This window comes from Oryzias latipes, chromosome 7 (genome assembly GCF_002234675.1).
Source record: "Oryzias latipes chromosome 7, ASM223467v1".
NCBI lineage: Eukaryota > Metazoa > Chordata > Actinopteri > Beloniformes > Adrianichthyidae > Oryzias > Oryzias latipes.
The window spans coordinates 9,169,695-9,192,965 of record NC_019865.2 but is presented as its reverse complement, the minus strand read 5'-3'; the positions used below and the strand labels follow the sequence as shown (position 1 = coordinate 9,192,965).

At 39.0% G+C, this 23,271-nt stretch overlaps 1 protein-coding gene across 6 annotated transcripts; it reads right to left on the bottom strand.

Annotated features, from left to right (window-relative positions):
• Nucleotides 1–996: 996 nt before the first annotated feature.
• On the bottom strand, nucleotides 997–21,330 carry LOC101159671 (band 4.1-like protein 1). Of its 6 annotated transcripts, none has more exons than XM_023956518.1 (21): nucleotides 21,133–21,330; nucleotides 20,136–20,178; nucleotides 19,935–20,010; nucleotides 18,505–18,723; nucleotides 18,313–18,400; nucleotides 18,081–18,233; nucleotides 17,176–17,351; nucleotides 14,184–14,359; nucleotides 13,823–14,064; nucleotides 11,989–12,027; nucleotides 10,159–10,188; nucleotides 9,316–9,471; nucleotides 6,996–7,970; nucleotides 5,931–5,981; nucleotides 4,306–4,707; nucleotides 3,689–3,910; nucleotides 3,534–3,593; nucleotides 3,332–3,421; nucleotides 2,560–2,640; nucleotides 2,186–2,302; nucleotides 997–2,083 (listed from the first exon to the last, which is right to left on the bottom strand). In XM_023956518.1, exons 1-20 carry the CDS (start codon nucleotides 21,313–21,315, stop codon nucleotides 2,186–2,188), a joined length of 3,579 nt encoding a protein of 1,192 aa, XP_023812286.1. In that variant the 5' UTR covers nucleotides 21,316–21,330; the 3' UTR covers nucleotides 997–2,083. The 6 variants fall into 6 exon arrangements, with proteins under 6 accessions (XP_023812286.1, XP_023812290.1, XP_023812291.1 ...); XM_023956522.1 differs by having other exon boundaries at nucleotides 997–2,302; nucleotides 6,996–7,114; nucleotides 7,190–7,970; XM_023956523.1 differs by having other exon boundaries at nucleotides 997–2,302; nucleotides 17,176–17,273.
• Between the last annotated feature and the right edge of the window lie 1,941 nt (nucleotides 21,331–23,271).

Genomic DNA, 23,271 nt, shown 5'->3' with positions numbered 1-23,271 from the left:
TCCTGACCACTTCACGTCTTTACAATCCACCAAACAGCACCAAAAAAACAGAATAAAATATGCATGGATTTGTTTTCTTTTCTTCACTTTCTAATTTGACATCCACATCAATAATTAACCATCACTTAAAACTAAAAATAGAAAAGAAAAAAAAACCTAAACACCACAGGAGTTACACCGCACACATGGATACCGACAAAGCTTAGTGTCTGAAGGCCAAAAGTCTACCTCACCGTTTCCTACTTCAACCTTACATAGCAGGTCATAAAGTGATTTCATTGAAGGGGTTCAGCTCTCAGTCTTTAAGAGTTTCCAAAGAAAATGTGAAATGAGAACTGCTAACAAAATCATACTTAAAGGGCAAACTTGTCATGCCAAGTTCATGCATTTGACTCTGGCACTTTAGTAATGAAAAGCTCATAAAAAGTTGTTACATACAAAAAAAATGGTTTGTACAGTTCCCATGCAGCTTCAAGCCAATTCTACAAAAACTGTGTTGTAGAAAGAAATAGATGGATGGAAACAAAAATACACTTCTGCTACAAATAAATTCAGTAATTAACGTCATCTGGATTTTATCATCTCAACAATAGCTCAGGTAATTCAACCAAACTAAGCTGAAAGATGTTTTTCCTAGTTCTTTTTTTTTTGGGGGGATTTTGGATGATAGTGCTGGAGACATAAGTGCATGTTGCTGGTTTTTTGACTTAGTTTGAAAGAAAAACAAATATGCTGGGATGTAAGAATGTAAGAGCAGTGTCATTATGACAGAAAGTCAGCCTGAAATGCTGCTTTTTAGCATTTTAAGGGGAAATTATATTAAAAGCAACTGATTGGATACTCTATCTTTCTAATAGAAATGTTTTTAAGTGCAGTTTTGTTTTCTTCACATTCAAGTTTACAAAATCATTATGATATATATATATATTTTATTTTGATTTTAGGGGGGATTTGGAATCTCAAAAATTTTCCTTCAAACAATTCAACCTCTTTTTCGTCTAATAACATATCTATCATTGTCAATGTATATCCACCTTTTAGACTCCAATAATGTGAATCGTGTGATCGTGCTTACGTCTTTTAATTCACCGTTGCAGTTGCAATGCGAGCTTAGTCTGCGCATTAGCAAAACAAAGAGGCAGCTCATCCTGCTGAGCACTGAAAGCACATTTAAACACTGGACCAGACAGGTACTGGAAGCTACTAGATCCAGAACAAAAGTGTGCTCCCAAACTTCGATGCAGCGGTTTAGCATGAATTTCTATTAGGAGCTCCTAAAGTCGCCTACAGTTTCCTTTCCACGTTGCATAAACGCCGCCTGCATATCATAGTAGAAAAACATCAAGCAGGGGGAAGTATTCATGTCAGACAGAAAGAGGGAGAGGTCCAACTGGACTCTGATGTTTTCTGGTGCTCCATCATTACACAATGTGAAAAGAGAGAACCCATTAATTACAAGGATCCACTGTTAGAACTAAAGCACCAGACTAGAATTGTTGCAATGCTTTAACAATAAAGAAACCACACGTGTGTTATTCTCCAAGCGACCACGTAGGAAATGAACTTTTTTGTTTTCCTTTCTTTTTTCCTCACACCTGTTTTCAGGTAAAATACTTATTTTTCTAGTTTTCTAAATGATGCTCTCAGCATGAAATGAGAACTATTGCAAATATGATCCTACTTTATTCTAAAAATGCCCCTTCTGAATCCTTTCCATCTGACTTTGAAGAAGTGCTTGAGCAGGTGACTTGGATATAGAGGCCCTGAGAAATTGAAAGGGTTTGATTGGATCAAGTCAAATTTTGTAGGATGTTTGGGATTTTTGATGGCACATTATTGTTGTTGCTTTTTTTTTTAAACCTTTTTCCCGCTTGACTGTAAAAACCAGAGTACTTATGATATGAATACTTGGATAAAAATAGGAGAAGAAAATTAAAGGAGTCTTTTTTTTTTTTGTACTGAAACAAGAGGCTCCATCAAGACACTGCGGACACTCATTGGCCAGGACGGAAGGTCGCAGTTAAAAGTCATGTACTGACACATCTGGTCCAAAGGGGGGCGCTCTTGTCTGCACAAACTGTGACTGCAGAGAGGGAAGATCTAAATCACTGTGACTGGAGCTCAAAAGAATTAAGAGGACACTGTATAATGGAGCATCATTTGGGGGTAAAGATGTAGCCTGTACCTATGATGCTCCATGTCGATCCCCGACGGATGATTCCGTTTCCCTGACGACAACGGCCTTGGTCACCTGCATGTCTGGATGCTGCTGCTTTGCTTCCTGTATTGCAATAGCCAGAGCCTGCCAGGACAAAGTCAGCTGTAGGACTTCTGTAAAACCACTTACAAGAATAAAAACTGCTTAAACATTAGAAATACATTTTTGTGTATCATACTTATAGAAATAATAACAAGTAATGCATTTTTTTCCCACCAAATTCGTTATGCTTCTAAATAGAGCAAGAATAGTATTACCAGGACACAAAATAACACTTAAATATATACAAAAAATGTTGTTTATGATTGCCTACTTTAGGAAATAAAAGTGGAGTTTGTTACCTGCTCCTGGTCTACATCATCGTCTCCTGTGATTATGATTCTCTTCTCGATCCTCGTCTCTGAGTATCCTCCTTTCACAGTCTGCAACACAGTGGATATTTGTTTTTCATAAGCGTTCCCAGTGCTCTATAAATTATGATTATGCAGTTTTTTGCCAAAATAAAAAAACTGTGCCGTTTTCTTGGACATAGTTTCTGCACTAGTTCTTTAAAAATTTCCCTCTAAATTGCGGGCGTGACTGTCGGCACAAAGTAAGCCCGTCTCCTTCCCATCATCCATCTGTTTACGTGCTCTTCTGCGAGCTTACAGCCACTCACACCCCCACCCCTAATTTTACAACGGCAAGCAATATTGGAGCTATCCAGCCGTACAGTTTTACGCCAGATGGAAGCGCGAAAGAGCAAAAAAATACACGTACTTGTCTGCAAGTGGATGCATCAGAATGGAGCGGAGCAGGCAGCTCGTCATAGTAACTTGTATGTCACACTGACACATTTTTTCAAATGGCATTATTGCGTCTGCTTCCTATTCACAGTGATTTGGATAAAGAAATATTCAGAAATTACATTTTAAGCCTAATTTCCTTTTTCTATATATCCTCCAGCATGAGAAAAATGCCACAAAAACATGTTAGAAAGACTAAAAGCATGATTATTGTCAGAGTGGATCTTTAAACAGCCTTTTCTCCATGACTCAAAATGAAATGAGTTGAGCTGCACCCACATGGGTTTATTCAGGCCATGCTTTGCAAGTTTTGTTCAAGCTTCTCTACCTTTGTGACGTGAGTGGTTGCCGAGGTAACGTTTTCAGTGACGAGGATGGGAGAGCCTGGTGTCTCTCGCCCAAAAGTGCCCTTGTGCACCTGATGATAATAAAAACAGCTTTTAGGAAAAAAATAAACACACCCACTTGTATGGATTCAGTATTTAGGGAATAAGCTCAAGAGTTTCTCCACTCAGTAGAGGAGTACTCACCGGAGACACACTTTGTCTCGTGGAATATGAAACCTCGCCTAGACCAGTGATGGCGTGATCCTGCAACAGATCCATCCAGCGTGTGACTTGTTTGAATCAGAACGAAAAGCATACAGAACGATAAAAGGACAAAGAGGCTTTCAGCTCCAGTAGACCTGATCTGTGAACTCCACAATGGTGGTGGTGACCTCTGACCCGTTCGGCTGAGTCTCCGTCCTGACGTCGGTCTTCCTCACCGCCGGGGTGGGCATGACATCGCTGGGCTCTCTGCTCAGTGGTGCAGCAACTGTGATGCGACTGGCGTCTTTATGTGGATGGTCCCTGTCCACTGAAGATGACACCGGCACCGACCTCTTTGGTTTTTTGGGAACAGCAGGCTTTAGAGATGGAGAGGGAACACAAAGTTAGTTAGTTTTTAACCACTTAATATTTGTACGCCATATGAGTAGATTATAGAATAATACCTAACAATAAAACATACTTGTTTGTTCAAACTCCAACTTTACTCTTTTTTAAGTCATTTATAAATACATCAAAGTGTCACTAAACACCATCCATCCATCTTCCTCCTTCCTCCTTCCGGAGCAAAGATGCCCAGACTTCCTTCGCCCTGGCCACTTCCTCCAGCTCCTCTGGTGGGACCCCGAGGCGTTCCCAGGCCAACCGAGAGACATAGTCTCTCCAGTGTGTCCTGGGTCTTCCCCAGGGCCTCCGCCCAGTGGGACATGCCCAGAACACCTCCCCAGGGAGCTCTTGATGTTCATGGATTTACCTGTCCTTCAGGCCGTTTGACCTCTGGCCGGACTTCCTCAGTTTGGACAGGTTTGGCTGGAGGACTACTGGTGCTTCCTCTAGGAAGAGGAGTTGGCACTACAGGTGGGGGCGGTTCAGGGACATTTTGGTGCTGCAACAAGTCGATGCCCATGCAGAGCCCTCCATCAGGTGACAAATCCCTCTCTCCTAACTCCGACATCCCCCTGGAGAACTCCTCCATGCCCGTCTGCAGGTCTGTGAGGACGGTAAAATCCACTTCGGCCTCCAGGCTGGATGTGGAACTAACAGTGATGCTGGAACATTTGCGCTCAATGCCCAAGTGGGTTTCCCTCAGGTATAGGATGTCATGGTCTTGGTCATCCTCAGATACTGAGCCCAGACGTCTCTCCCATGGTTCCCTCTGGAAGACGAATATAACTGCCTTTTAGAGAAGTGGCAGAACAATCCTAAATCTATCAGTATTTAGAAGCAGGATCTAATAATAATGTGGTAGAACACTGTACAGATTCAAAACAAACAACAATTTATTAGCAAAATATAAAAAAGTTCTTTATTAAATCAAAAATTCAGGGAAAAGAGTAAAGTTTTTACACACAAGCACAAACAAGTAAATATTGTGTGTGTCCATTTGTGGAGCAAAGCTGTGAAACAGAACCAGTTTATACTTAAGACAATGTTTAAACATAAGGGAGTTTAAGAGCAAATAAAGAAATATGAACATAGGTATAAATTCAAGAACACAAAACATAAATAAACTGATACCAGTAAATATTTGGGGATGCATTCAGGTGTGTTGGGGAATAAGATGTGTATATTTGTCTATATGTGTGTATATGGGTATTTGAAACTGAATGTGTGCTCATTAGAGAGGGAACAGGACTAGAGTACATAGTGGGTGAACTTGGCGTGGTTATACATTTGATCTAGGGCTAGGGGTTAAAAATTTAGAAGACTTTAACTTCTTCTCACTCACCTTCAGATATGTGTAGTATTTTTGATTGTTTTCATGTTAAAGTGTATGTCCCAAATAAAATATTATCATCTTCATTATCACAATTATTATAGACCTAATATGCAAAACATCTATAAAAACAAAATTAATATTTGACAAAACAAATAATGGAAAAAAAAATATTAAAAAACATTCAAGTAAGTTCAACTACTTTCAATTCATGAACGTTTTTGCTTTTCTCTGTTCTACACACCAGTATATAGGCTGATCCCCCAGACCCTCAGTATCCAACCATTTTACTCAAGTAAGATTATCTTGAATTAAAAAGGATCAAGTAAAAGGAAAAATAAATCATCCAATCATTTGTGCATGTCGAGAAAAAATGGCACGAATGTTACAAAACAGTAGGAAAAAAAAGAAACAAGATAAATATGGACAATTGTAACTGAATAGGGCCTTACTGACAAATCCCAGTTGACGTAAAACCAAAGCTTATTTTTCATTTTCTTTGATATTTTAGTTCCCCAAAAGTGAAAATGCAGTGAGTTTATTTTTAGACATGAAAAACAACATGTTGATTATTCTGATGAGGATGAAAAATCTGCGGAATTTTTGAAATGTAGTTTGTTAAGTTGATTCTAGAGATGCTGCTCGATAAATACAAGACTCACTGAGGCTTCGCTGAGAGGCTCTTCGTGAATCGCGGGCGTAGGAGGAGTCTCCTATATGAAAGGAAAACAAACAAACAACAAGCAAACATCAGCCAAATTCCTCTTGCACAGAAAGGCTTCTGTAATGCGAGTTATGCATTTTCTTCTGTTTTTGGCACTGCTTTGATCGGAGTTGCAACAAAGCTGAAAGAGCAGTTTAAATGCCAATGTTGCACTTTCCCCTGCAGATTTCAGCTCAATTGCTTTTGCAGTGCATGCTTACTGCTAGGTTGGTGTCACTGACATATGCTATAGCTCCATGGTAAACCAAATGAGGATTTCCAGAAATTGGGCAGTTCTAGTGTCAGATGCATGCACGTAGTGTGTGATAAAAGGTTAACATCTTTAAAAATGACTGCAAGTGCAGTGGTTTTGCCATGCACTGAGGTTTTTTGTTTTGTTTTTTAGGTTTCAAAATCCCTTACAGGAGAAAGGTATTCATGTTTGTGAATGCCTCGGTCCCGAAGAGGTTTGGCAGCTCTGCAGCTCCTGTTTGCTCCTAATTACCCTTTCCTTTTTTTTGTTTTTGCTGCTGCAGAGGTGCCAAGGTAGAACATTTTGCACAAATGCCCTTCACAGGCATTCAAAAACGGGATTTACATCATGTGAAAAGGAAGCTTAAAGAAAAAAAAATGGCGTAAAGGTCGTGCACTCCTTACAACAGCTGCCACCTTTCCTCTGTGAGGATGTTGGAAGACGATACCAGGTGTTATGGTGACAAGTTAAGGAGGGAGAAGGACGACGCCTGCAGCTTAAGCAATGTGAGCGTTGCTTAAGGGCCCGCAGTGTTCTGAAATGGCCAAGCAGATGTCAAGCTTTGCAGAGGAAACAAGGGAAAGCAAAAAGCTCTCTGAGCTGGCTCGGTCAATGGTGCTATGCCAAAACATGTTTTGCTTTCTTGTCAACAGCCACTGGTGTATACTGGTGGGATGTCTGGAGTTTTTGATGGCAAAAACCAAGATCATCGCCGCACAGCCTGAAGCTCATGCAAGGTGCTACTTTCCGGTGATGGGCGAACAGGTTTACCGCTTGCTTCCTCTTGGCTGACTCGGGGTTGGGGGTCCGGAAGTGGATGTGGCTACTGTCTACGGTGCTCGGCCTGTCTCGGGACCAATGAATTTTCAGAGGCAGAGTGCGGGGAGGAGCTGAAAATTTTGAGCAGAACTCTGAGATGTTATGGAAACGATCTTCATGGAGAACAACCCCTCTTGTCCACTGACCTTGCACCGTCGTATCCCTGCGGTCTTTGAGTTCCTGCTTTGGAAACAACTCGTTCTTGGTCTGTTGACAAAGCGGAGAGGAGTGCCGTCCAGCAGTGTCATCCAGACTCCTCGCTGACTCACAGGAGGCTTTTGTCCATTCTCCAGATGCAGCAGCGGCGTTCCTGTCTGACCGACTCTCAGCATGAACACCGTCTTGGTTCTCTTTATTCAAAGACTTCTTTGATCTCTGTGGCTTCAGAGGAATTATTTTGGGGATTTGGGAGTTTGAGTTTCCAAAGTTGTTGCAATCCTTTTCCTCTGTGGGGCTCAAGTCTTTCATTTTCCAAGCCTCATAGTGTGGAGAGTGACTCTCACTTCCGTCCCTGCCACCCTTCAGGAAAGAATCCACAGCCACAGAAGATTCAGCAACCTTCGCGTTGTCTTTATGTTCATTGCAGCGATACTTTCCCCTCATTTCACTCATCAGTTTGTCAGAGGGAAAGTCGTGGCCGTTTGCATTAAACGCGGTCCTCATTAAGGCTGAGTCATGATGCCCATTAGCAGTTATTGTATTGTCCAACTGTTTCATTTCCTTGAGTTCTGCTGCATGTAAAAAAGTTTCCACTTTTGTTCTGGAAGATTCCCAGGAACAATTGCTCCCAACGGTTTCGGCCCGAGATGTGGCTGCAAATATTTCCGAAACTTTTGACGTAATTTTACTCTTTTCTGTTTTAGAGTGAGGATCCAGAGTTCCCTCACAAGCATCCTCCTTGTCTATCACCCTGACGCCAACGGTTGCCTAAGTTGACAGAGTAGACAATTGCGTTAGCCTAACGAAAGACAGCGCTCTTCTATGATCATTATCAATCTTCATCATTACTGTAAAGATAGAGAGAGTCAGTAACTCATCAGTGTTGAGATGCTTACAATGTCCTCTCACCATCTGTTGCTATTATGTGGATGAGTAAATGGGACAAACAGTCCAAACAATTCCGAACTAACGCGTCATCATCAGAAAATAGGTCATTTCACATCAACTCGCCTTTTAGTTCCACTTTATACCACAAAATGTATTAAACCATTATTTAACTTAGCAAAACATTGAAGTCCCACTTCGGCTATCTTTTGCTATATTTTCAAAGTGTACCTAGTAGTCTTTTAATTACGAATATGACATTTTTAGCCCAAAAAAAAAAAACTGCAGTTTTCTAGGACAGTTTCTGAAGAGCGGCAGAGGTTCATTTGAATTTCGCTTGTGGCGTAGAGTAAGCCTGCCCAAATTTCTCATTATACCTTTGATTAGATGCTCTCCCACTAACTTACAGCCCCCCACAACTCCAAGCTGGGTGAAACTAAAAAGATGGTGAGCAATGTAGGAGCCAGACGAGGAAAACAAAGACGTCCATGGATCTAGTCAGCAATAAGTGGATGAGTCAGAATGAAGTGGAGCAGATTTCCTGTTTTAAGCTTTTTCCACCAACATGTTTTCATCTGATTCACAACAATCTGAAAAACCTAAATGCTCAAAAATGTAATTTTGTGTTTAATTTTCTTTATATCTGTACTCCATCAAGAAAAAATGTAACAAGTACATGTTAAAAACACCCAAACCAGGATTCCCATCAGAGTGAGTCCTAAAGGGTTTTTATTTTGACATTTTTTCATCCAGTTTTGAATATCCCCCCTTCCCCTTTAAGCACTGTTTAATTTTTCTTTTCCTGTTATATCTTTATTTCTTTTCATTTTGAACTAAAAATTAGTATAAAAGTTAATAAAATAAGTTCATAATAGGTAGATAAAAATAATGCCTTTCGGACACAGCCCCCTGCATTTTCCATAAATGAATGGAACATTTTTTTGGTCCTGTTTAATGATTTAATTATTTATTTTTTACTGTTAGCCTACATTAAACTTAAAAAAAAAAACTACTAATTATCTTACAAATAGTGTGAAAGTTAATTGATGAGATTACACATAAAAGACATTTCTTTAAGTTTGCCTTGAGGCCATTTATTTTATATTATGGACAAATGGTATTTAACAGAAAATGCTTGGCAATTTTGAAGGTTATGAACCAAAATCTACCGTGAGTTGATAGGAAATAAACCAGAACTCGGTAAAGTTAGTGAGGGGCTTGCTCTTACTGATTTTCGCTCTGGAGTTCCTCCTCCAGGTGGAGTGGCTGAAGACAGGCGCTCCCTCTGTGCCATTTTGCTGTTGGGCTGCTTCAAAGCCCTCTTCAGCTCATTGATGCTGGCCTGGTGCTTTTGTAAAACATCTTCAGGCTTGTCCAAGAACTGCTGCTCACACAGTAAAAAGACACACGGTGAATAGGGATGGTTATAAACTTAACACCTAAAGTCATTTATGACTTTAGGTGTTAAGTTTATAACACCTAAACCATCCCTATTATCATAACATATGAATGAGGCTGCAAAACATTTTTTTTAGCGCAAACCTTCAAATGTCTGCACAACAAAAATCAATCGGATGATCAGATAAAGACAAACATTTTTGAAGTCTAGCCTGAAAATATGATTAAAATCTTTAATTGTGTTCAAGTTAAAATATCAAATCTTACAAAACATTGGAAATTCTCCAAATATGTCTTAAATATTAAAAGAAAATGTTAGCACCTTCTCTTTGTTGTTCACCACCATTCTTAAGTAAAAAAAAAATGTAGTAGTTCATCAAGGCCTGTAATATTCATTTAATAAATAGCTAGATAAAAAGAAGAGGAATTTCAGAGTTTCACTCTCTAGTCTATTTTTGAAAGATTACATCTTTAAAGTAGTGACTGCATAATTTTATCAGAGTCAGTTATGCTTCATTAGAACCGATAAAGATCTGTTTTTCATTAAATGAGGTGTGAGTGGTGAGCTCGGAGTGCTCCTCAGCACATCTGGGTTCAAGCAACATTCACAACACAAAAAACACACACAGTGCCTGGCCAGGTCTAAACATGCCAGAAACAGATCGAGCAGTACCTCCTGCTTCGGCCGAAGGGGGGGCACATCCTTGTCCGGTAGATGGGATGGGGCGAGTGAGATGAATTGAGTGGTTTTTGTGCAAAGCAGGAGGTTGAGGATTTGAGGGGAGGGGAAGACAGATGCGTGCAGAGACAAAGAGGTAAAATGCTGCTGGTGAGTTTAAAAGGCAGGCAGCTTGACGGACAGGCAGAAACAATCAACACTATTGCAGTGTGTGTGAGGGAGGGCACGCTTTGAGTTCACACTGTGAATAATGTTTTCTGTCAAGAAGACCGGGACAATCCACTTTAGATTCCGCCGAATGGTCATGGATGCAGGCACTCTCTAGATGAGCCCAAGTGTTTGGAGTTGGATTTTTCCTATTCTTCTTACCCAAACATCTCATGAGAACACATTATAAAATGCTAAATACTGTAAATCCCTCAGTTAACGGCTCTTATCCAATTTTTTTAACAAGATCTATTACCCCACATCCTCATGGAATGTTAAAGAGTATCCACACAGCTGTTCCGGGTGACAATAATTGTAGTGATTCAAATTCATATATGGATGAAGTTTTGGACTTTTAGACAACAATGGAGAAGTGAGATATGTCAGCCAGTGAATCAATGACTCACTGAATTATCAAATGTGATTCAGAGCTGTCCCTTTGTCCTAATTCCAACAATGACAACTATTAAATGTCACACAAGGACACTATTTTAGACACACACTGTTGTATGTGTCCGATAAGTCACATAAAAATCCAAAGTCATGCGGGAAAAGTTTAATTTTAGCAAATCACTTCAAAAAAGTTTTTTTTTAAGCTCATGCATTTCTACGGTGGCCCTGAAGTGCAAACCAGACAAAAACACAAAACAATCACTCAACGCAAAAACATGTTAAAAGGTAAAAATGATAACTAAAAAGCTTAAAAAAAATACAAATACAACTTTACATTTTAGAAATCAAAATTCCAAAAACCAAAGCACAATTCCAAAAAAAAAATAATTAAATAAAAGGAAACATTTCAGAAGTAAATTTTCAGATATCAAAATGAAATGTTAAAGAACAAAACACAATAAGAAACTAGAAAAGGTAGGTATGGGACATCACTGATTGGACGATGACAGTTGATTTTTGATGTTTGAGTTTTTTCAAATGCGTCCTAAATGTCCAAAAGCTTTCTGGTTTCTGTAGACAAGAAAGAAAAAAATTGGAATACAATAGTATTTTCCAGAAATCTAGATGAAAATAAAAAAAAAATGAAACAAAAAAAGAACCCAGAAAAGGTTTGAGACATCGCTGATTGGATGATGAGAGTTTCTCCCATCATTTTAACATTCGGCATGAAGTGATACTGGATGTGCCCTGGATATGACCCGTTCTAATCATTAAACTTGGACATGGAAGACACATTTGAAAAAAACTTCAACATCATCATCCAATCAGTGATATCCATTGTCCCTACCTTTACAGGTTTCTTGTTGTATTTCATTTTTTAACATTTCATTTTGATTTTGTTTCATTTTTTAAAAATTGGGTTTTAGTCTCTGGAATTTTGTTTTAATTTCTAAAAGATAATGTTTATTATTATTATTATTATTATTATTTTATTTTGTTGTGGTCTTTAATTTGCTTTTGCGTTCAGTGATTTGCACTTTAAGGCCACCATACATTTCCCATAAATTACACTTTACACACTCCTGGAAACATGACATGAAAATTTGCAGAATTTTCTTAGGCAAACTCCAAAAAAAATAAAATAAAACAGGTTTTTGTGAACACAAAGCACCAAGACGGTCTGAAACAGTCACAGACAGACATGAAGGTCCACAGCCGTAATACCTCAGGTTTTGGGTCTACAGGCGAGCCTGCCTCCTCACCCTGCAGGGGAGGGAGGGTAAGGTAGAGAGCAGGAATGGAAAAGAAAGAGATTTGCAGTGAGAAATGGTGTTAACTGTGCAGCAGCAAAGAACGGAAGAGATTTGTTAGAAGGCAGGGTGAAAGGTTAGAGAGAAATATAGAGTGAACACGTCATTTGAGTTTATAGGACATCAAAAGAAAGGAATCAGTCAGAAAAGGCTTTTAATGTCGCAGAGACAATGAGGTAGTGGACTGAGAGGGGTCATATTAGAACTAGATTGCAGCATTTAACCAAAAAAAAATGAATGTTAGATAGAAAAGTGTAAATTCAGGGATCACCCTCTTCTTAGAAGTGAAGCACAGGGCATTTTTTTCCCCTCCAGCTGTTAAAACATTTGTCTTAATCAAATGTTCTTCTCTACAAACTAAAACTTTTGCTTTTAATTTCAGATTTCTTATAACAGCGGCGGACATCAGTGGAATTGTTACCTGGTAAGCAGTTACAACAGTTTGGAATCACACATGTAACGTTTTTGTGCTAAATTCAGAAATGTCTCACGAGTAGCACCTCAAACCAAACCACAGCTGTCTTTGCACCCAACAAAATCACCAGAATCCTAATTTCTCTCAACCCAACCGCTCCCCATCATGTAATCTATCAATCCTTCCTTCCCCTCTGTCATCCAATGTTCTTTCCTCCATTCTACACCCTCTTCATTAATCCTGACCCATTCATTTAGTATCTACACTTTTTCTTTATTTTATCCCTCCTCTCATCCATTCTCCTTGTCAATTGTTGTTCATCCATCTCCTCTTTTCTCTCCTTTATCTAGAGCAGTGGTGTCCAACCTTTTCAAAGGTCACAGATCGGTTTGATGTCAGACAATATATATATATATATATTCTTTTTAATTTTTGAGGTTATTGTTTCCTTCAATACTCTGTAAAATATCTGCAGCTGCTTTAAACTTTATTTGCACACTAGATTTTGAGTAGGAATCATTAAAACGTAATACAGATTTTCCTGTAATCCTTAAACTTACAACTGTGTCCAATTTATAAGGTGCAATGGAAAAAGAAATCACTTAAACTGGTATTTACTACATATAAAAATGTGAACCCACCATTTGAAAAAACTTGATTAGCAGCATCTTCGTGACATTAGACAGCCAGTTGCTGAATATGCTGCATTATTGTTATGGTCTGCGGGATAAACTGTCACAAAAATTCCATATTTCGAATTTCCGGTTTTTGTCAGTTAAATGCAGATTTCTTTCTTTTTTTTTAAAGTCAAAGGCTCTTCTTTTGTGTCCTCACTGGATCTTTTCTGTGAAAAAAAACTTTCCAAATACATTTGTCTTGTTGACTTTGCTAGCTTGGGGGCTGCAATTTAGAGGTCAGAGCACAAAGTAGTGGATAGATTTTCAACACATGACCAAGCAACGTGACATTCGTCAAGAGTGAGTCAGATGTGGTGGAGAGAATCCAGGAGTTTTCCAAAATAAAATTTCCTTCAGAATCAGATTCTACATAAAACATAAAAAAGTAGGCTGTGTTTTTTTTCCATGCGGTCCAGGACCAACTGTCCCACAGAACAGTCTGCGGCCCGGGGGTTGGGAACCACTGATCTAGATCATTAGGCATCATCTGGTTCTGCAGTCAAAGCAAACTCATCCACACCAAGTCTCAATACAGAAACTGTGTGCTGGAATTATAATTCTTGTCTTAGTTAGTTTGTAAGCTCTCAGAACGTCTTTCGTTAAGCTAATATTTTGGTGTAATCCACAGTTCTGCTCGTTTGCAGAACTCTCTGTACCTTGACCTCTAAGGCTTTGGTGGGTGTTGGGATGCGGCCACCAAACGTCTGCTTCTGACTGTGCTCTTCATGATCGTCTTCAAGATCTGCATATCGCTCCTGGTCTTTGTCTTGGTATTGATACTGATCATGGTCCAGGTCGAAGCTGCCCTCTTGGTCTAGGTCCTCTCTAGACATGAACTGTGTGCGTTCACTGGAGCTCCTCTGTGACAGTTGGTCCATACTATCCCCCAGGGCCGAAGCTGGAAAAATGAGAAGGGCAGTAAAGTAATGAAACGATTGAGAACAGTTTTATAGCAGTTTGGTCATATGTGTCAAATGTGAACATCCAATGGAAGAGTGAAGGAGTTAGGATTTGTACCTCCATCAATGCTTCGGGGCAGCATATACCGCTTGCTCACCGACCTCTCAAACTGAGGGGCAGGCCTGTCGATCAGAGCACTGGCCTGCCTGGTCTGGGCTTGGGTCCGCCCACTGTATCGAAACTTGGAGCCAATCACAAGGAAGCCCTTTGGAGGAGGCTCAGGGGAAACCAACCTGCAAAAAGGCTCAACTAGTTCAAATCAGATCATTTTGATTGACTTTTTACAGGATCGCTACAAAGAGACTTCTTTGGGATCGGTGATGGAGAACAAAATTCATTAATGCCAATTCATTTGAAGCATTCACGCATCGAAAAATTCAAATGTTGACTTAAGACACTCTTGCTTGCCTCCACAAACACTTTAGGCTCTGAAACTGACAGACTTGGCAGCCAAAACATATTGTGAGAGTCTTTTAAGAACATTTTGCTGAATCCACTCATAGAAGCGTCTTCAACTCTCTTATCCAGGAGATCTTGAACCAGGTACCAATGGAGTCCGGAGAAATAGAGCCAGAATGAACCTTGTTTTCATCCTTCACTGTGAATGCAACTTGAAGCTGTGGCCATAGTGCGGGGGGTCGGGAACCTGTGGCTCGCGAGCCATATATGGCTCTTTTGATGGTCACATGTGGCTCGCAGACAAATCCTTAATTATACGTTTTTTCTTTTTTTCATTAGACCAGTCCTTCTCGGGCGCGATGCGATACCAGAGGCGCGCAGTAGTAGCGGTGCTTGGAGAGAAAACTACCAGTTTACTATTATCTATTATTTCACAGAGTTTGTACCACCCGGAAACCTGTGAATTGCCGTGTCTTAAACGGCGCGCTCCCGTCTCTGAGAAACAGCGCGCAGTTGCGGGGACGGGATGTGTGAGGAAGAAACCAGAGGGTGGGGGTGGGGGGTGGAGTTGTGGGCACAGGTAGCAGGTGAATTGCGCAGGGATTGTAATAACGTAAAACCCGCTACCCGTAAATCACTGCAGCGTGGGTGTGTGTGTTTGGCTCCGCGTCTGCATGTGATCAGTCTTTCTCTCATCTACAGAACATTCAGACCTACGATCACGTTTAAAGTCTCAACGCCTCATTTATCAGCAACAGCACAACAATATTATTAAAAAGAATCCACAGACTTATTGTACTTTAAAAATGTTGAAATTACATCAAATACACACATTCACTTGTATATTTATTTTTAAACATATCGTTGCTTACTGACTTGGACTGGGTGGCTGTTGGGCCGGGTTAAAAGTTCTGGAGTTCAATGAACGCATCAAGCAGAGATCTGATTGGCCCTCAGTTCTGTCGCTCAGCCTGTTGTTAGGTAATTTGTACAAATGGGGTTCAGCTATGGGCCGAATAAGGGAAATGGGAGGGCTGGAGCGGGAGGGGGGGAATATAAAGTTGGGAGAAGCGCTCTCGTCTCAGCGGGAGAGATTGAGCTGAATTAATTGTACGGCGTTTGTTGCGGTCTACAGTAACCACAATAAAGAACCTTAAAAGAGGTTAAGTCTCAGTGCCTCAGTGTGGGAAAGGGACGCTACATTATTGGATGGCTCTTTTGAAATTACATTTCAAAATATGTGGCGTTTATGGCTCTCTTGGCCAAAAAGGTTCCCGACCCCTGCCATAGTGGTTATGGTGCCTGGAGGAGGAAGTGATCCACAAACCTGATGGTGGTCACCAGAGATAAGGAATGCTGGCAAACTGAAGAAGGAGTCCTTATGGAGACTGGGAGGAATCTTAGACTCCTGAACCAAGTCACTCACAAGGAGTGTCATTAAGTGAGATACTAAAAATGTTACACTACATGTAATTAAAAAAAAAAAAACATTTATTGATCAGATGCAGCTTTGCTTTATCTGTATTGAGCATGAAACTGAAGCAAAGTAAAAAAAAAAGATTATTGTGATTTCTTTTAAACTTCCATTTCTGTCTTTTTAATCATGCTTTTATGACTTTTTATCAATTGTACTTTTGGCACTGTGTCTTGTACTGTATTTAGTATGTTTTTTATGTTTGATAGGACTACAAGTCAGGAATAAATTAACCCTATAAAATATCACACCAGGATTCTGTCTTTTTTTCTGTTCTTTTTTATATTACTCCTCATCTATTGGATCCACAGATTGTGAGGTCCTATAGACTGGCATACCTCAAGCCAGTAGTGGCCGCAAACACGTCAACAAAAAGGCCAATTGTCTGGATAGACACTTTTTATGTACAAGCTAATTTTCTAAATAGCGTTTATATGTATTGCAGGAAGAGTAATATTACTGTTTAGATGCTTCAGAGAAAAACTCCAAATGTTAAACCGCCTCTGAAAGTGGTTGATTTACCAGAAAATGTCAGCAACTTGTAGTGTAAAAAAAAGGCATTCAATACAAAATAACCTACACTTTCATTACTTTTGGATTAATTATGTAATTATAATCCACAATGTTTTAAAGATGATATTTAAAAAAGAAAAAAAAAATCAAAGTAGAGCAATGAAGCTTATTAGCCTGCTTTTACCATTCAGATCACCCAGGAGAGTTTACTGTACAGAGTCTGATAGTAAGGAATGAGGAGACACTTTTATTCAGCAAAATCAGTCAAATAATGGACAGCCATAAAACTCAGTGAGCACTCCTGTGCCTCTTGTAAAATGGCCTTAGTAGGAATAGGTCAATAGCTGCTTTAAAATGAGTTAATTATAGCAGCTTTCATTAGAACAATAGACGTGTACAGCATAAGACCCACACATTGCCTAGTGCAAGATTGGCTTTTTTAAACATTCAGTATTGATGTTTCCACTTAAAAATGCTGGTCAGAGCAGCTCTACGTCAACTGAAAGTGCACAAAACTGCAAAGTGTTTATACAGGTGATTTAAGGAAATGAAACGAGTCATTTGTGCGTCCACCATGCAGAGTGGTAACAGTCCATGCAAAGGCCCAACGAATGGTGCACAGAACACGTGTTGGGTCTATAATACTGTGAGTATCACTCCTACCTGAAAAAGGTGTGGTGTTCAATGCAGACCTTCCACAATCGCTTGGAGGCCCGATGGTTAGGCAGCTTGAAGCCTATGGTGCTCTCAAACTGTTCATACTGAGTGGTGAGGGGAAGGAGTGAAGGTGGAGGTGGTGGAGGAGGTGAAGAGGAAAAAGACAGTGGTAGAACCAAGTGCTGGGGAAGTTGAAGTATGGCAGCAGAGTGAATTGTGCTTGCTCTGCAGCAACAAGAAAGATTTTTCTTTTCTGAAAAAAATACAATGCCTGAACTCCTAATGTTGTGTCACAGAAAATTTAAATCTCAACCCCAACCGAGAAGGTTGGGTGCATAAAAAGAAATGATTGAATATTATATTTTTAAAACTAAAAAGACATTCTCAAAAAAAAGTAACAAAATGTAGGAAAAAAATGTAAAAGCTTGAAAAAAAAAAAACAGTCACACAGCTTTTGTTTAGTTTTTAAGTTTATGAAAATATAAATGCTGATCAAGAAAAATAATGATGGAAAATCATTCAACCTAAATGAGGCAAAGATTCAGCCCTAAAATATTCAACAAAAACTATAGAAACTTTAAGTGACCACTGAGAGTGAAACAGACAAAAAAACACATTCGAGATAATACCAAAGAGGAAATGTAAAGCATGGCAGTAACATTTGCATCTGATGATGGAAAGATAATAGATGTTGTTTAGCACGAGTTCAGACAAGTAATGATGTAAATTGAACATCCATGAAGCCATGAAATAGAAATCTGAGGGGATCTCGTTTCTCAATGACCCTTTAATCCACTTGTCTCAGCTCTGCCAGAGTGGCTGCAGCTTCTTATAAGCCTCCACATGCAATGCAGTATCTAAGGGGCGACATTCGGAGAAAGGAGAGATAAGAAAAGAAACAAAATATTTACCTCTCCAGGGCGGATTTTGATGTAGAAGTTGCTTCTTTTGTATGAGATCTTGAGAATTTTGGGCCATGCAAATCGGTTGATCCTGAGGCGGTCACGGTAGATAAGCAGCCCATTGGCGCTCACACCAAGCATTATATCGATTCCTTCTGAATCCTGGAGTTCAGACAAGGCATAAAAAAAAGCTTAGTGCTCTCAAAATGAAAGCAACACAAAGAGTATTGAGTTTTATCACCTTGGCATGATGCAGGTCCACACCATACATTGAAAGCTTCTTGGCGTTTTCAAGAAAGTTCATCTCTGCTTCTGCAGGACTCATTCCTCTACAAAAGGAAACATGATAAAGTATAGAAACAGTTCTCTTTCTAAAGTACTTGTAGCTTTACCGATCAAAAATCTTTCTGGGACTCTCATCGTTTTCTCTGACCTGTAGTTGCGATGCAGCTCCATTACTCTCTCCTCCAACTCACGTGTCTGATTGGGTGCAAAATGAAATTCACTGACATAGTCTGGGCCGTGTTCCTCAGGGTCATAGTCCCCAAGTTCAGCTTGGACTGTGTAGGAGCCCAAAAGGGCATGAGTGACAAATGAGCAAGGGAGACGACCGGACAGGATGTCATCCCTCAGCTGCAGGCACAAATAGTACCTAGAACACAAGACACAGTCAGGGTGAGGTGATGGAGATGGGAAAAACTTCAGAAAAGAAAATAAGAAAAGTACTTGTCTGGAAAAAAAACTTCAAAAACTTTCTAAAAAAGAAAAGTCTGAAATACAGTACGTTTTCAAACATTAAAATTTGATCCTTGTTTAAATAATCAACCTGTTGCAAAATGTATATTTTGACTCCATATTAATAATAAATCTAGCCTGGGGAGAAAAACACTTAATTTTTTAACTCTACATCCTTAAATATTACAAACTTTAAAAAGGAGTAAACACATTTTTTTGTCTGGACCAAAATATCAAATTTAAACAAAACCAGGCGCTCAGATACATCTTCAGCCAAAAATGGATCATACATCACAGGCTTAAAAATGATTAAGTTAAAAATGTTTTCTGCTCCATACTTCTTTTTTTTACATGGAGGAACCATGTCTGTTCTGCTGTTCTCTGAATTTTATGAAACATTCTTTACATAGAGGCAATCAGATGCTATTTTCTATGTCCTTTTTTAGGCGTTTTTTTCGAAACTGTCAGACAAAAGTCACAAATCAGTGAAGTGAATGTGTCAGCTGTGCAAATACCAGAGGTTTAAAAACTTTTATAAAATATAAAAAATGAAAAAAACTCTGTTTACCTCTGTACCTTAACGCAGCACAGTGCAATCTCTTTGCTACAGTATTATTTTGTGTTTGTTAAATGCGGTATGTATGAGTGCCATTTAGTTCAGTTACATAAAAAACTACATAACAGTACATTGTTTGTGTTCGATTTGTTTTTGAAGTACAATCAAAGGCCGTTTCTTGGTAGTGTCATGGCGCAGCAGACTCAACACCGGTCAAACTTCATGCCATTTTATTTAGCTTCAATGAACAGCAAATAAAAATAGTTTAGTCAAGGAATGTAAACTACTGACAAAAGAGATAAGCTTGTGGAGTTTTATAGAGTTTATAACATTAAAATATATTATAATTATAAATAGTGGAGTTATTCAAATTGTTTGACTTCTAAATTATCATCATAATTGAAACAGAATTTGGCCAAAAACTTTTTCTAATTTCCTAATTTAACCCCCATTTTATACGGTGGCTCCAAAACAAGCAGAAGCTTCCCCAACAAGATGTATTTAAGCAAAAATAACAGCAAAATATATTTTATGAAGAAGACTTCATGCAGCTTTGCTGGGATCAGACCAACCTTGTGATGTCTTCAATGAGAACAGACGGGTCTGGAGGGTAGAATTTGACAGAAAAACCCAAATTCCAGAAACCAACTGTTGACAAATAATCAAAAGCAACATTTTTTATAATTTACTTCTATACAAAATGTGTTTTGTGCTGATTATGTTATTATGCCCATGTTAATGTAAATACATGATATTTACAGCATTTCACCTACCTCGAATTTGCTTCTTAATCTCTTTGGATGGATCTAACCAGTTCTGGTAAAAAAAAGAAAGAAAAAAAATTTGATATGAAAACGGAGCCCATCAGAAATCTTTTTTTAATCCAGCTGTTATGCACGGCGGTGGTAGGATGATGTTATGTGAGATGCTGAAATTAAAATGGAACAAAACTACTTAAAGTAAAACAAAACATACCCCAAACAATATCAATGTGTTCAAGAGTTTTCTCTGTTAATTATGTACGGTACTTTTTATTTATAGTATGTAGAAGTAGTGCCCATGTATTTTGACGTTTTTTGAAAAGTTACATTTTTATAGGGCAGTTACTCGTGAAATAGCTTTACATTTAAAAAAATGATATACCACTCAATTCCACCCAAACCCATCCCTAAATAAGTGTGAAGCAGGGAGGAATTGGGTCTAATTTAAAGAGTCTTTGGTATGACCAAACCATGGATTTAAATCTACGATCTCAGTCGGAGGGTGCACACTCTACCACGTGGCTATTAAACTACAAAAAGAGTTTTAAAAAATGTAAAGCATCAAAGATTAAAGAACTACAACCATGAGTTTTAGACACAGCAAAGCAAAGACCTGTTTAAATCTGAAACGAATTTTGGACAAAAACAAACAGAAAAAAAGAAAAACTCACCTTAACCTCAAACCAAATGCATCACTTTAAAAAATTTCCCATGCAAGGGAAGAAGGTTTTCTGAACCTTATGAAGAACATAACACTGTGCTTCTCTATTTTGTGTCTTGCAGCACTAAATAAGATGGTAATGAACTTTTTTTTAGAGCATAAGTAAAACTTTGGAATGCTGCCATGCGGCACATGCATGCAGCCTGTAGCCTGTAGTGTGCACTTGCTGTTTGCAGATGGATAACTCTCAATGAGTCATCAGATTTTAGGAATGAACGGCCCTAAATATGTAACAACAGTGAAGCCCTGTCTTTGGTTTTTTTGAGCTTGTGTTTTTGTGCATCTAACCTTGGAGTTGTCTGTGTCCACGAAAGAAAGGCCAAAGTAGTCCCTCTCCAGCAGGTTCAGATGGCCACACACCATGTCCAGCAGGGTTTGACCCTTTGCAAATTTCTGACACACGATACACAAAAAGACACAAATTGTCCTTAGAAAAAGAGAGAAAATGCGTAAGACTTTAGTTGTAAGCATTTACCAAGGTTTTAATAATAATTTTAGTCAATCATAGAGTACATCCCCATCACTTTATTTTGGTTTTTTGTAGAAGCAAAACAATATTAAATCCATCTATCAGTTTTTATTTGCGTTTAATTTTTAGACTGTTTTCTAAAAAGCGTCAAGGTTTGTGACAAAAAAAAAAAAACCTATCCGTGTGAGTTTGAGAGATGCTTTATGCCCGCTTGTCTTTTTTGCTGAGTAGGAGGAGCCACAAAACAATCTTTATGCCTATAAAAGGACAGGAGCTGCACTTTCCATCTGCGGGTGTTTCAGCAGACCACACCCATTTTCTACCCAACCCTTCAAGGTTGAAATCCTTTGTGTGGTCTGTGTGGGGAACACACACACCTACACACAAGATTTATCTCCTGGAGAGACCTGGCTCTTATGGTGACAAAGCAACCAAGCAGCTGTTGCCATGGAAACAGAACTAATAAGTCCCTGCTCTATGTGTGTATGCCCTCTTGATTTCCCCATCTCTGCTTACCAGAAGGCCATCAGAGACCTTTATTTAGCGCCGGTGGGAGAAATTGGCAGAGTTGTAAAGAAGAACACACAACATGAAATTAAACAGTAAAAACATGCATATAATAAAATATGTCTGGCTGCAATACAAGTCCAACAAATGATGCTCATTTGGGCTTGTAAAGTCATTTTTTTGCATAAGATATAGCTACATATAGAAACAGCAAGTCATAGCTCCAAAAGTGCTCAGACCACAGTTTGACGAGGCTTTTTCTGTCACATCTCTTCAATCTTATTTCTGCCTCCAGTTGCGTGATTGTTTCTGCAGCAGTTTGGAGCAATTCCACAAATCCATGGTCGATAATACCTCAACCATGCAAAAACTGAATGAGTACAGGCTTAAAGAATAAATGAGCAGCCTAGGACAAAGGAATTTCAATGAACTTGACAATACAAACTATACTTGGGTGGATGTAGACGCTTGGAGAAAAACTGCACAAATTCTGTGAGCCAGAGTCACTTTAGAAATGCAACAAAGCAGCAAGATGTTTGTGTTTTATTCAACATTTGCTGCTAGTAGATCTTTGGTGAGGAGCTACACCAAACAAACAAAGGTCTTAAAAGATACATATTGTCAAATAGCCTTAAAGTCTTGCTCCAATCATCTTTTGCGCCATTTTAAAAGTGGCCTTTTATTTCTGATTATGCCGTTATTAGCCTAAATCAAAAACCTGTCGTTTTCTAGAACATAGTTTCTACAGGTCTTACAGAATTTAGAAAGTTTCTCTCCCATTCTTGCAGTTCCTTAAGAATTCTTACGTGGGACCCTGCCTTCGCCCGCAAGTGGCAGGGACAGGCTCTGGTAGCCCCGTGACCCAGGGAGGGAACAAAGGGATCAGAAGATGAATGAATAGGTGGGACCATTGACATGGAGCAGCCCCGCCCCCTTCCCTTTCCTGTTGATGAGAGCTAGCGCTTTGTTTGTTTTTTTAACCTCAGAAATACATTTTTTTCCAACAGTGTTTTTAGTCTGCTTCTGATTTACAACGATTCAATAAAAAAATACTCAGAAATGTGATTTTAAGCCCAATTTTCTTTTTATATGTCCTCCATCATCATAAAAATGTTTAGTTATTAAATTAGGACAATAATGCAACTAAAATGTTTTTTCTTTGGATTTTACAATAAATTTCACTTGCCTCTGGTTTTAACTGAGCTTTTCTTGAAAGTAGTTGAGTATCGTAAGTATGTTTCACCACAACAGCGTGGATCTTAATCAAAGACTGATCTCAGTAAAATGCGCCATCTAAAGTCAATATCTATGAAGTCAAGATATCGATGGTCAGTTCAGGTTGCTTTACTGCTGGTTTCAATCATTGTTTCCACATTACAATCCTAATTAATGCATTGATTTCCTCCGCTTTTTGACCAACATAAACATCAAGACTTAGCTCTTCGTACTCC